Below are 13,059 nucleotides of genomic sequence, written 5' to 3'. Positions count from 1 at the left end.
ACCTCGGCCTCTTTTACAAAGGTGTCCTGTATATACAACATCAATAAACACATTACACCCATCTCCACCTCTTCAACACCTAGTTAACTATAATCCCAGGTGTTAGTATTGTAATCTGGAGCCTGTCTCTGATGAGTCTCCTAGGGGTGGTAGGGGAGGGGAGCTGTCTCTGATGAGTCTCCTAGGGGTAGGGGAGGAGAGGTGTCTCTGATGAGTCCCCTAGGGGTAGGGGAAGGGGAGGAGAGGTGTCTCTGATGAGTCCCCTAGGGGTAGAGAAGGAGAGGTGTCTCTGATGAGTCTCCTAGGGGTAGGGGAGGAGAGGTGTCTCTGATGAGTCCCCTAGGGGTAGGGGAGGAGAGGTGTCTCTGATGAGTCCCCTAGGGGTAGGGGAGGAGAGGTGTCTCTGATGAGTCCCCTAGGGGTAGGGGAAGAGAGCTGTCTCTGATGAGTCCCCTAGGGGTAGGGGAGGAGAGGTGTCTCTGATGAGTCCCCTAGGGGTAGGGGAGGAGAGGTGTCTCTGATGAGTCCCCTAGGGGTAGGGGAGGAGAGGTGTCTCTGATGAGTCCCCTAGGGGTAGGGGAGGAGAGGTGTCTCTGATGAGTCCCCTAGGGGTAGGGGAGGAGAGGTGTCTCTGGTGAGTCCCCTAGGGGTAGGGGAGGAGAGGTGTCTCTGGTGAGTCCCCTAGGGGTAGGGGAGGAGAGGTGTCTCTGATGTGTCCCCTAGGGGTAGGGGAGGAGAGGTGTCTCTGATGAGTCTCCTTGAGGTAGGGGAAGGGGAGGAGAGGTGTCTCTGATGAGTCTCCTAGGGGTAGGGGAGGAGAGGTGTCTCTGGTGAGTCCCCTAGGGGTAGGGGAGGAGAGGTGTCTCTGATGAGTCTCCTAGGGGTAGAGGAGGAGAGGTGTCTCTGATGAGTCCCCTAGGGGTAGGGGAGGAGAGGTGTCTCTGATGAGTCCCCTAGGGGTAGGGGAGGAGAGGTGTCTCTGATGAGTCCCCTAGGGGTAGGGGAGGAGAGGTGTCTCTGGTGAGTCCCCTAGGGGTAGGGGAGGAGAGGTGTCTCTGGTGAGTCCCCTAGGGGTAGGGGAGGAGAGGTGTCTCTGATGAGTCCCCTAGGGGTAGGGGAGGAGAGGTGTCTCTGATGAGTCTCCTTGAGGTAGGGGAAGGGGAGGAGAGGTGTCTCTGATGAGTCTCCTAGGGGTAGGGGAGGAGAGGTGTCTCTGGTGAGTCCCCTAGGGGTAGGGGAGGAGAGGTGTCTCTGATGAGTCTCCTAGGGGTAGAGGAGGAGAGGTGTCTCTGATGAGTCTCCTAGAGGTAGGGGAAGCTCGCTGGTGATAATGACCATGGCTGTTCATTAACCTGCTCTTCAACTACTACATGGTGGACGTGGTAAACTGACTGAATGGCAGATGAGACAGAGGAGTACAGTAAGATCCTATTGGAATAAAACACCTGATTTATGAGGAAGTCGCTTTCCCATGAGGGTGATATGGAAACTGTTGATCAGACAACGTCACTGTGGTTGGCCTCTTCCGCCCAACATTACTCTTTCAACAGATGGCTGTTCCTCTTCCTCCCACCGTTACTCTTTCCCACCGTTACTCTTTCAACAGATGGCTGTTCCTCTTCCTCCCACCGTTACTCTTTCAACAGTGGCTGTACTTACTCAATCAACAGTGTGTACTGGTCAGTTAGTGTGTGTGTGAGAACCGGAGTGTGTGTGTTGACAGGAGGGGTGAAGCAGAGGGGAACAATAGGTTCCAGATGGACAGTCTATCCACCTGTCTCAGGGGTCTCTCTCTCTCTCTCTCTAAAAAGCAAGTGAAATAGATCATGAACAGTAAACATTACACGGACAAGCATTTAAAATGTCATAGTATGTCTATAGACAGTGTTGTTACAGTGTTGTAACAATATGCAAATAGTTAAAGTGCAAAGGGGAAGATAGATAAACATACATGTGGGTTGTATTCACATTGGTGTTCTTCACTGGTTGCCCTTTTCTTGTGGCAACATGTCACACATCTTGCTGGTATTTCACCCAATAGATATGAGAGTTTGTGTAATCTAAGGGAAATATGTGTCTCTAATATGGTCATACATTTGGCAGGAGGTTAGGAAGTGCAGCTCAGTTTCGCCCTCATTTTGTGGGCAGTGTGCACATAGCTTGTCTTCGCTTGAGAGCCATGTCTGCCTACGGCGGCCTTTCTCAATAGCAAGGCTATGCTCACTGAGTCTGTACATAGTCAAAGCTTTCCTTAATTTTGGGTCAGTCACAGTGGTCAGGTATTCTGCCGCTGTGTACTCTCTGTTTAGGGCCAAATAGCATTCTAGTTTGCTCTGTTTTTTTGTTGATTCTTTCCAATGTGTCAAGTAATTATCTTTTTGTTTTCTCATGATTTGTTTGGGTCTAATTGTGTTGCTGTCCTGTGTCTCTGTGGGGTCTGTTTGTGAACAAAGCCCCAGGACCAGCCTGCTTAGGGCAGGTATTCCTAAACTGGGTGTACGCGCAATGCCATCGGGGGTACGCGCAATGCCATCGGGGGTACGCGCAATGCCATCGGGTGTACGCGCAATGCCATCGGGGGTACGCGCAATGCCATCGGGGGTACGCGCAATGCCATCAGGGGTACGCGCAATGCCATCGGGGGTACGCCAAATAAAAATGTGATTCACATTTTAAAAAAAAGACAATTCAAACAGTACATTTATATTTTCTAACGGAGCTATACATTTGGGTTCAGTGAAATAACAACACAATGTCAAATACAGGTAGCCTAGTCAAATAATTAACATCCAATCACATTAACTGTTACTCTCTCACGGGAAACCTTCCCCTTTGAGCAGGCATTTAGAAACAAAACATGACCATTTGAAAAATAAGCCACAGGAGTTTTTGGAGCGAGAATAAAGACGACTTTCGAGTAGCTAGACGTATAAAAGCAACAGATACTGAGACTCTCTCCAATACAACCCTACATTACAGAGTGATGTGCATCCTTTCAAGCAGACCCTTCATTAACCTGTTGTCAGGGGTGTGTACGGGAGGCGCACTTTAATTCCGGTCCAAAATGACAGCACATAAGAACAATAACGTGCCAAACACACGGAACACAGGAAAAGTATAGCGCCTGACAAAATCCACATAACAATTACACACAAAGACATGGAGGGGAACAGAGGACTAAATACATGCAGTGTGATTATGGAATGAAAACCAGGTGTGTATTGAACAAGACAAAACAAATGGAAAGATGAGAAATGAAGTGGCGATGGCTAGAAAGCCGGTGACGTCGACCGCTGAACACTGTGGTGAGTTATTCACCATTTTTGATGAACAAATAAGGTTTTATATGTAAGATGGCTAAAGAAAGAGAAAAATGATTATTATTATTTGTGGCCTGGTCCTATAAGAGCTCTTTGTCACTTCCCACGAGCCGGGTTGTGACAACTCACATTTATTAAACATAAGAATGAGTGTATCATATAGTGTGTGTGTGGCAGGCTTACAATGATGGCAAAAAACAACATTTGAGAGTGTGCTGACCCTAGTGCTAGAGGGGGTACGCGGCTGGAGGTTAAATGTTTGAAGGGGTACGGGACTATAAAATGTTTGGGAACAACTGGCTTAGAGAAGAGCTTTGTTATGGAAGGTTTGGGAATCGCTTCCTTTTAGGTGGTTGTAGAATGTCTCTTCTCTGGATGTTGGTCATTAGTGGGTATCGGCTTAATTCTGCTCTTCATGCATTATTTGGTGGTTTACGTTGTACACTGAGGATACTTTTGCAGAATTCTGCACGCAGAGTCTCAATTTGGTGTTTGTCCCATTTTGTGAAATGTTGGTTGGTGAGCGGAACTCAGTCCGGAACCCAGACCTCACAACCTTTTTTGGAACACCATTATTTTTGTCTTACTGAGATTTACTGTCAGGGCCCAGGTCAACCAGACAGAATCTGAATCTGTGGAGATGATCTCAGTGCTGCTGTAGGCCCTCCTTGGTTGGGGACAGAAGCATTAGATCATCAGCAAACAGTAGACATTTGACTTCAGATTAGGGCTGGGCGATATATCAAATTAATTTGATTAATTTGAATGTATGTTTTTGCTCAATATTCCAAATGCCTGTATCGCAGAATTTAGTGTGTGAATTAATTTGATTAAATGCAGTGTATTTGACCTTTAATTGTAGAACACAGCTTATTTAGAGATGTATTTGTTGTTGTAAATTGAGATGTGTATCGTGAATAGCCCATAAGTTTGAAAAGACTTGAGAAATTAGTTTCAGGCCATGTCACCTAGTCCTACTTCAGATTCTAGCAGGGTGAGGCCGGGTGCTGCAGACTGTTCTAGTGCCCTTGTCAATTCGTTGATATATATGTTGAAGATGGTGGGGCTTAAGCTGCATCCCGGTCTCACCCCACGGCAATGTGGAAAGAAATGTGTGTGTTTTTTGGACCAATTGTAACAGCACACTTGTTGTTTGTGTACATGGATTTAATAATGTTGTATGTTTCTCCCTCAACACTGCTTTCCATCAATTTGTATAGCAGACCCTCATGCCATATTGAGTCGAATTTCTCTCACGGACCTGGGAGACAGTCTCCATGTCACTACATGACTGTGAGAAACATGCCTTCCAGCCATTCTCAAACCTGGCCAGTCAAGCGGTCCACTACCTGTTGCCCCTCACTCAGAGGTGAATTCCTGCTCTGCTCACTGAAGCAAACACACACACACACACACACACACACACAAAACAACACACACAGGAACAACACACACAAGCAGGCACAGAAACAACACACACACACACAGACAGAAACAACACACACACACACAATTGCGAAAAGAAAGAGAGAAAAAGAGAGCAGGAAAATGTTGACTAACTCCGACAGAATCTTTTCGGTTGACAGAACAGACCCGGCCCGACCCCAGGCCCCATCTCTCCTTCCTTTGTCCTTTAGCGTCAATGGGAAAGCCAGCCTTGTGCCAGACGGTCGCTTTCTCAAAACAGAGAGAAAACGCCGCTAATGGAACAGAATCTAAGTTGCACTGTAGCAGCACTCTGATGTCACAAGCAGAGACAGAGCAGGGGAAGGAGAACGAGAAGCAGAGACAGAGCAGGGGAAGGAGAAGAAGAGACAGAGCAGGGGAAGGAGAAGAAGAGACAGAGACAGAGCAGGGGAAGGAGAAGAAGAGACAGAGACAGAGCAGGGGAAGGAGAAGAAGAGACAGAGACAGAGCAGGGGAAGGGGAATAAGAGACATAAAGGTGTCTGCTAGATCCCTTCTAAAATAAGAGCTGTGGTTTCTAATGCCCCTCCCCCTCTCTCCATCTCTCTTTTCCCTCGTTCCTCATTTCTCTGTGTTCTAGTCTGACTGACCTCAGATGATCTTCCTCTCCTCCCCTCCCCTCTTCCTATACTGGCTCTTTTCTCCCTCTCTCCATCCTGCTGATATATTTATGTTGATTTATTTTGGACTTTAACTATTTACACATCATTACAACACTGTACATAGACATAATATAACATTTGAAATGTCTTTATTCTTTTGGAACCTCTGTGAGTGTAATGTTCACTGTTCATGTCTCTTCTGTTTATTATCTATTTCACTTGCTTTGGCAATGTTAACATATGTTTCCCATGTCAATAAAGCCCCTTAAATTGAGATAAAGAGAGAGAGAGAGAAATAGAGAGAGAGAGAGAGAAATAGAGAGAGAGAGAGAGAGAGAGAGATAAAGAGAGAGAGAGAGAGATAAAGAGAGAGAGAGAGAGAGAGAGAGAATAAACTACCAAAACAGTAAAAAAGGACTTCACAATATGGCCGGCACAACCTAGAAGCACAAAAACACCACTCACATCGATTTATTATATCTAATTTAACCTTCATTTAACTAGGCAAGTTAGTTAAGAACAAATTCTTATTTACAGTGACGGCCTACCCCGGCCAAACACAGACAATGTGGGCCAATTGTGCGCCGCCCTATGGGACTCCCAATCACAGCCAGATGTGATGCAGCCTGGACGTCTCTTGCACTGAGATGCCGTGTCTTAGACCACTGCGCCCCTCGGGACTCCCTTCTCTTTGTAGCCCTCCGACCCTCTTAGCCCAAACACGAGAGCCATCAGATAGAATGAAACACAATCCAGTGTGTGTGCGTCATTGCATATGGGTGCGTGTGTGTGTGTAGAGCGTTTGAGCATGTGTGTGTATGTGTGTGTGTCTGTGCACTCTTCATGCATGACCCCGTGTGTGTGTGTGTGTACTCTTCATGCATGACCCTGTGTGTGTGTGTGTGTGTGTGTGTGTGTGTCCTCTCTGCTCCTAATCCAAGGCCTACGTTGTGAAACACGCAGTGACTGACGGCACTTGGGAGGCCCTGGGGCCCTGAAGTAACCTGACACAGACTGTTGCACAACAACCTACTGAGTTGTACTGGGGGGAACGTTCTGTTCTACTCCCCCCTCCGTCTCTCTCTCTCTCTCTCCTCCAACAACCTATTGGGCTGGGGGGAACCTTTCTGTTCTGTTCTACTCCCCCCTCCGTCTCTCTCTCTCTCTCCTCCAACAACCTATTGGGCTGGGGGAAACATTTGTTCTGTTCTACTCCCCCCTCCATCTCTCTCTCTCTCTCTCTCTCTCTCTCTCTCCAACAACCTATTGGGCTGGGGGAAACCTCTCTGTTCTACTCCCCCCTCCATCTCTCTCTCCCCTCCTCCCTCTCCAGTCTCTCCTCTCCACAATTCCCCCTCTATCTGTACTTCACCTCCACTCTTTCTCTCTCTTCCCTCTCCCCATCTTTCTCTCTCTCAATATCTTCTCTCTCTCCTCCCCTCGCTATTCCTCTCTTTCTCCCTGCCTCTTTGTCCAGCCTGGTTCTACTTAGAAGTGGCCTGTCTTGTCAGGTTTGGCTTATGTTTAGTTTGCCTCCACCCTTTCTCCCCTAGGGTGACCCCGTGACCCCTGCACCCCGACCCCAGGCTTTGTGGGTGACTGGGAAACGTGTCCCCTTCGGCTGGACCAGCTGGAGCAGCAACAGGGCCTCCGAGCCTCAGACGGCAGCTGGCTGCTTCTTCCAAGACCAGTGTGTGTGTGTGTGTGTGTGTGTGTGTGTGTGTGTGTTCTAAGACCAGCCCCCGCTCTGTGCTTTCCTATCCATAGCACCTATGCCTCCCTGTAAGTCTCATCTGTGTGTTTAGCCGATCATTCACTCTCTGTCTATCTATGTCTATTTGCCTGTTGTCAGCCTCTCTGTCTATCTGCATGTTGTCAGCCTCTCTGTCTATCTGCCTGTTGTCAGCCTCTCTGCCTGTTGTCAGCCTCTCTGCCTGTTGTCAGCCTCTCTGCCTATCTGTATGTTGTCAGCCTCTCTGTCTATCTGCCTGTTGTCAGCCTCTCTGCCTATCTGCCTGTTGTCAGCCTCTCTGCCTATCTGTATGTTGTCAGCCTCTCTGTCTATCTGTATGTTGTCAGCCTCTCTGCATGTTGTCAGCCTCTCTGCCTGTTGTCAGCCTCTCTGCCTATCTGTATGTTGTCAGCCTCTCTGTCTATCTGCCTGTTGTCAGCCTCTCTGTCTATCTGTATGTTGTCAGCCTCTCTGTCTATCTGCCTGTTGTCAGCCTCTCTGTCTATCTGTATGTTGTCAGCCTCTCTGTCTATCTGCCTGTTGTCAGCCTCTCTGTCTATCTGTATGTTGTCAGCCTCTCTGTCTATCTGCATGTTGTCAGCCTCTCTGTCTATCTGCCTGTTGTCAGCCTCTCTGTCTTTCTGCCTGTTGTCAGCCTCTCTGTCTATCTGCCTGTTGTCAGCCTCTCTGCCTATCTGCCTGTTGTCAGCCTCTCTGCCTATCTGCCTGTTGTCAGCCTCTCTGCCTATCTGCCTGTTGTCAGCCTCTCTGCCTATCTGCCTGTTGTCAGCCTCTCTGCCTATCTGCCTGTTGTCAGCCTCTCTGCCTATCTGCCTGTTGTCAGCCTCTCTGCCTGTTGTCAGCCTCTCTGCCTATCTGCCTGTTGTCAGCCTCTCTGTCTATCTGTATGTTGTCAGCCTCTCTGCATGTTGTCAGCCTCTCTGTCTATCTGCCTGTTGTCAGCCTCTCTGCCTGTTGTCAGCCTCTCTGCCTATCTGTATGTTGTCAGCCTCTCTGTCTATCTGCCTGTTGTCAGCCTCTCTGTCTATCTGTATGTTGTCAGCCTCTCTGTCTATCTGCCTGTTGTCAGCCTCTCTGTCTATCTGCCTGTTGTCAGCCTCTCTGTCTATCTGCCTGTTGTCAGCCTCTCTGCCTATCTGCCTGTTGTCAGCCTCTCTGCCTATCTGCCTGTTGTCAGCCTCTCTGCCTATCTGCCTGTTGTCAGCCTCTCTGCCTATCTGCCTGTTGTCAGCCTCTCTGCCTATCTGCCTGTTGTCAGCCTCTCTGCCTATCTGCCTGTTGTCAGCCTCTCTGCCTATCTGCCTGTTGTCAGCCTCTCTGCCTATCTGCCTGTTGTCAGCCTCTCTGCCTATCTGCATGTTGTCAGCCTCTCTGCCTATCTGCATGTTGTCAGCCTCTCTGTCTATCTGCATGTTGTCAGCCTCTCTGTCTATCTGCATGTTGTCAGCCTCTCTGTCTATCTGCATGTTGTCAGCCTCTCTGTCTATCTGCATGTTGTCAGCCTCTCTGTCTATCTGCATGTTGTCAGCCTCTCTGTCTATCTGCATGTTGTCAGCCTCTCTGTCTATCTGCATGTTGTCAGCCTCTCTGTCTATTTGCATGTTGTCAGCCTCTCTGTCTATTTGCATGTTGTCAGCCTCTCTGTCTATCTGCATGTTGTCAGCCTCTCTGTCTATCTGCATGTTGTCAGCCTCTCTGTCTATCTGCATGTTGTCAGCCTCTCTGTCTATCTGCATGTTGTCAGCCTCTCTGTCTATCTATCTGTTCTCTGCCTGTTGTCAGCCTCTCTGCCTAGCTGCCTGTTGTCAGCTCTCTACCTGTTGTCAGCTTCTCTGCCTAGCTGCCTGTTGTCAGGCTCTCTACCTGTTGTCAGCTTCTCTGCCTAGCTGCCTGTTGTCAGCTTCTCTGCCTGTTGTCAGCCTCTCTGCCTGTTGTCAGCCTCTCTGCCTGTTGTCAGCCTCTCTGCCTGTTGTCAGCCTCTCTGCCTGTTGTCAGCCTCTCTGCCTGTTGTCAGCCACTCTGCCTGTTGTCAACCACTCTGCCTGTTGTCAACCACTCTGCCTGTTGTCAGCCTCTCTACCTGTTGTCAGCTTCTCTGCCTAGCTGCCTGTTGTCAGCCTCTCTGTCTAGCTGCCTGTTGTCAGCCTCTCTGTCTAGCTGCCTGTTGTCAGCCTCTCTGTCTAGCTGCCTGTTGTCAGCCTCTCTGTCTAGCTGCCTGTTGTCAGCCTCTCTGTCTAGCTGCCTGTTGTCAGCCTCTCTGTCTAGCTGCCTGTTGTCAGCCTCTCTGTCTAGCTGCCTGTTGTCAGCCTCTCTGTCTAGCTGCCTGTTGTCAGCCTCTCTGTCTAGCTGCCTGTTGTCAGCCTCTCTGTCTAGCTGCCTGTTGTCAGTCTCTCTGTCTAGCTGCCTGTTGTCAGTCTCTCTGTCTAGCTGCCTGTTGTCAGTCTCTCTGTCTAGCTGCCTGTTGTCAGTCTCTCTGTCTAGCTGCCTGTTGTCAGTCTGTCTGTCTAGCTGCCTGTTGTCAGTCTGTCTGTCTAGCTGCCTGTTGTCAGTCTGTCTGTCTAGCTGCCTGTTGTCAGTCTCGGACTATATCAGCCAACATGTCATTTCAACCATTATTCTCTAACTCTCCCACCACAACACCCTATGCCACAAGGTTGTGTTGGTGTGTTTACCAATGTGACAATTCGTTTGAGTTTGGGTTTTATGTCTATGAGAGGGAGAGAGACAGGCGAGACAGAGGAGACAGAGGAGGGAGAGACAGAGGAGGGAGAGAGACAGGAGTCAGACAGAAGGGAGAGACAGGAGGGAGAGACAGGATAGTCAGACAGAAAAGAGAGACAGGAGAGACAGAGGAGGGAGAGAGACAGGAGAGACAGAGGAGGGAGAGACAGAGGAGTCAGACAGAAGGGAGAGACAGAGGAGGGAGAGAGACCAGAGAGACGGGGGAGGGAGAGAGACCAGAGAGACGGGGGAGGGAGAGAGACCAGAGAGACAAAAGGGGGGACAGGAGAGAGAGAGGAGGGAGAGAGACAGGAGAGAGAGGAGGGAGAGACAGGAGTCAGAGAGAAAAGAGAGGAAAGAGACAGAGGAGGGAGAGACAGAGGAGGGAGTGAGAGAAGGGAGACAGAGAAGGGAGAGAGAGAAGGGAGACAGAGAAGGGAGAGAGAGAAGGGAGAGAGAGAAGGGAGAGAGAGAAGGGAGACAGAGAAGGGAGAGACAGAGGAGGGAGAGAGACAGGAGTCAGACAGAAGGGAGAGACAGGAGGGAGAGACAGGATAGTCAGACAGAAAAGAGAGACAGGAGAGACAGAGGAGGGAGAGAGACAGGAGAGACAGAGGAGGGAGAGACAGAGGAGTCAGACAGAAGGGAGAGACAGAGGAGGGAGAGAGACCAGAGAGACGGGGGAGGGAGAGAGACCAGAGAGACGGGGGAGGGAGAGAGACCAGAGAGACAAAAGGGGGGACAGGAGAGAGAGAGGAGGGAGAGAGACAGGAGAGAGAGGAGGGAGAGACAGGAGTCAGAGAGAAAAGAGAGGAAAGAGACAGAGGAGGGAGAGACAGAGGAGGGAGTGAGAGAAGGGAGACAGAGAAGGGAGAGAGAGAAGGGAGACAGAGAAGGGAGAGAGAGAAGGGAGAGAGAGAAGGGAGAGAGAGAAGGGAGACAGAGAAGGGAGACAGAGAAGGGAGACAGAGAAGGGAGACAGAGAAGGCGAGAGACAGAAGTGAGAGACAGAAGTGAGAGACAGAGAAGGGAGAGACAGAGAAGGGAGAGACAGAGAAGGGAGAGACAGAGAAGGGAGAGACAGAGAAGGGAGAGACAGAGAAGGGAGAGACAGAGAAGGGAGAGACAGAGAAGGGAGAGACAGAAGGGAGAGACAGAAGGGAGAGACAGAAGGGAGAGACAGAGAAGAGCGAGAAAGACATATTGACAATGTGTTAGAGAAGGAGTCAGTGACTCAATCGGTGGTCAAAAGGGTGTGTCCTTTCACAACAATCTGCCTGTTGTCTGACAGACGGTAACAGCAATGGCTCAGTCGGCAAGTGCATCTCAGAATTACAAAGGGAATCTACTTTCTATTCATCCACTTCAGGTAGAAAAATATTTGCCTATGTTTGAGAAAAGACTCCCCAAACGGCGTTTGACGGCAGCTTGCCTGAAGGCTAATGGCTCCCTGAAATGACAGCCAGACGCTAACGCTAGATGTTGAGTTGGTTGACGGCAGCTAGCCTGGAGGCTAACGGCTCCCTGAAATGACAGCCAGACGCTAACGCTAGATGTTGAGTTGGTTGACAGCAGCTAGCCTGAAGGCTAACGGCTCCCTGAAATGACAGACGCTAATGCTAGATGTTGAGTTGGTTGACGGCAGCTAGCCTGAAGGCTAATGGCTCCCTGAAATGACAGACGCTAATGCTAGATGTTGAGTTGGTTGACGGCAGCTAGCCTGAAGGCTAACGGCTCCCTGAAATGACAGACGCTAATGCTAGATGTTGAGTTGGTTGACGGCAGCTAGCCTGAAGGCTAACGGCTCCCTGAAATGACAGCGAGACGCTAACGCTAGATGGGTTTTACCTTCCACAGGGCTCCTCAGTCGTCAGTGACAGCTGGAAACCCTTCAGTCTGGCTTCCCTGATTGACTATTAGCCCTGTGAACAGTTGGGAAGCTGCGTTTCCACATCCAGTAGCTACGGGGAATTACAGGAAGGGGATTTAAAGTCTAATAATATTTCTAAAACAGTTGTTGAAGCAACAAAGTAATGGGAGTCTGATGTCATCATAGAAACACTGCATCACACAGTGGTGGGGAAAGCCAGGACACGGAGAGAGGAGAAACATGGTGAGGCTTAAAACCATCGCCACGGGGCGCGAAGCTCGTTTAGAGACTGCTTGGCTAGCGGTGAGCTGCGAGCTTCTGTATTCTCATGCGGTCTGTCTCTAGCACCAACGCTGTGAGAGGATGTGGGAGGGAGAGGTGTCACAGTGTCATACAATCATCAGCTGTGGTGAAATAGCAGAGTGGAGCTACAAGGTAAAGAGAGATGGTTCTGTCGTTACTGCTCTCTCCCCCTTTCTTTCTCGTCCTCTCTTTTGTCTTCATCTTCCACTTCGGTGAACTTAGAATTGCCGGTACGCCCTCTACCCCGTCTCCCGACTCGGGTTCTACGCCTACAACTCTCTCCCACACTCTTCCCTGTGTGTGTGTGTGTGTGTGTGCGCCCTGCATGAATGTCTAGGCCACAATAGAGGAACAAACATCTGTTCTCTCAACTTCCACAAAGAGAGAGATAGATGGGCTTCCCTATTACCTCCCTCCGACTCCATCTCTTTCTATCCCTCCTTCCATCTCCCTCTCTTTCTATCCCTCCTTCCTTCCATCTCCCTCTCTTTCTATCCCTCCTTCCATCTCCCTCACCGGAGGCAGATTCTCAGATTCTCTGCTGTTAAGCCTTGAAATATCACATTCTCTCTGCTTTCCCCTTACACTCTGGATCTGTCACAAAGAGCACCCTATTCCCTATGTAGTGCACTACTTTTGACTAAAACTAGAGAATTATGTAGGAAATAGGGTGCCCTTTCTCTCTCGCTCCCTCTGTTTATACCACCCAATGTCAGTCCCCACACAGCAGCTGCGTGTGTTAGATTCGGGGACTACGGGGAAGAATGTCTCTCGTAAGAGAGGCCAAGGCTCTGTGAGGTACAGCTGTCGTAGGTCATCCCACTTTCACCCCATTCTGTCTGACAGGCAAGCGGAGGGTTTAACTCCCTAGGAATATGGAACTGATTGTAATTCATTCTTAATTCTCATTCTATGACGGAATGGAACCAAGCTGTGAGCTCTAAGCTCCACCCCAGTGGCGAAGCAGTCTATTAGTTGAACCACATGCAAAACGAACGGAATTTAACACAGCCGTGCAGTAACG

The 13,059-nt window shown here is 49.5% G+C and overlaps 2 protein-coding genes across 2 annotated transcripts in view; one reads left to right on the top strand and one right to left on the bottom strand.

The window, feature by feature from the left end:
* LOC139402883 (E3 ubiquitin-protein ligase DTX4-like) overlaps nucleotides 1-13,059 on the bottom strand; it is a 40,028-nt gene that overhangs the window by 24,743 nt on the left and 2,226 nt on the right. The window lies entirely within an intron of this gene.
* Nucleotides 3,266-8,720, top strand: LOC139402881 (keratin-associated protein 4-1-like; the record flags this gene model as incomplete). The annotated part of the gene is made up of 3 exons (XM_071146768.1): nucleotides 3,266-3,305; nucleotides 6,975-7,078; nucleotides 8,187-8,720. Coding segments are annotated over exons 1-3 (678 nt in total), but the record flags the coding sequence as incomplete, so codon positions are not given.

The sequence above is a fragment of the Oncorhynchus clarkii genome, unplaced genomic scaffold (genome assembly GCF_045791955.1).
Source record: "Oncorhynchus clarkii lewisi isolate Uvic-CL-2024 unplaced genomic scaffold, UVic_Ocla_1.0 unplaced_contig_2103_pilon_pilon, whole genome shotgun sequence".
Lineage (NCBI taxonomy): Eukaryota > Metazoa > Chordata > Actinopteri > Salmoniformes > Salmonidae > Oncorhynchus > Oncorhynchus clarkii.
This window is presented reverse-complemented; position numbering and strand designations above follow the sequence as displayed.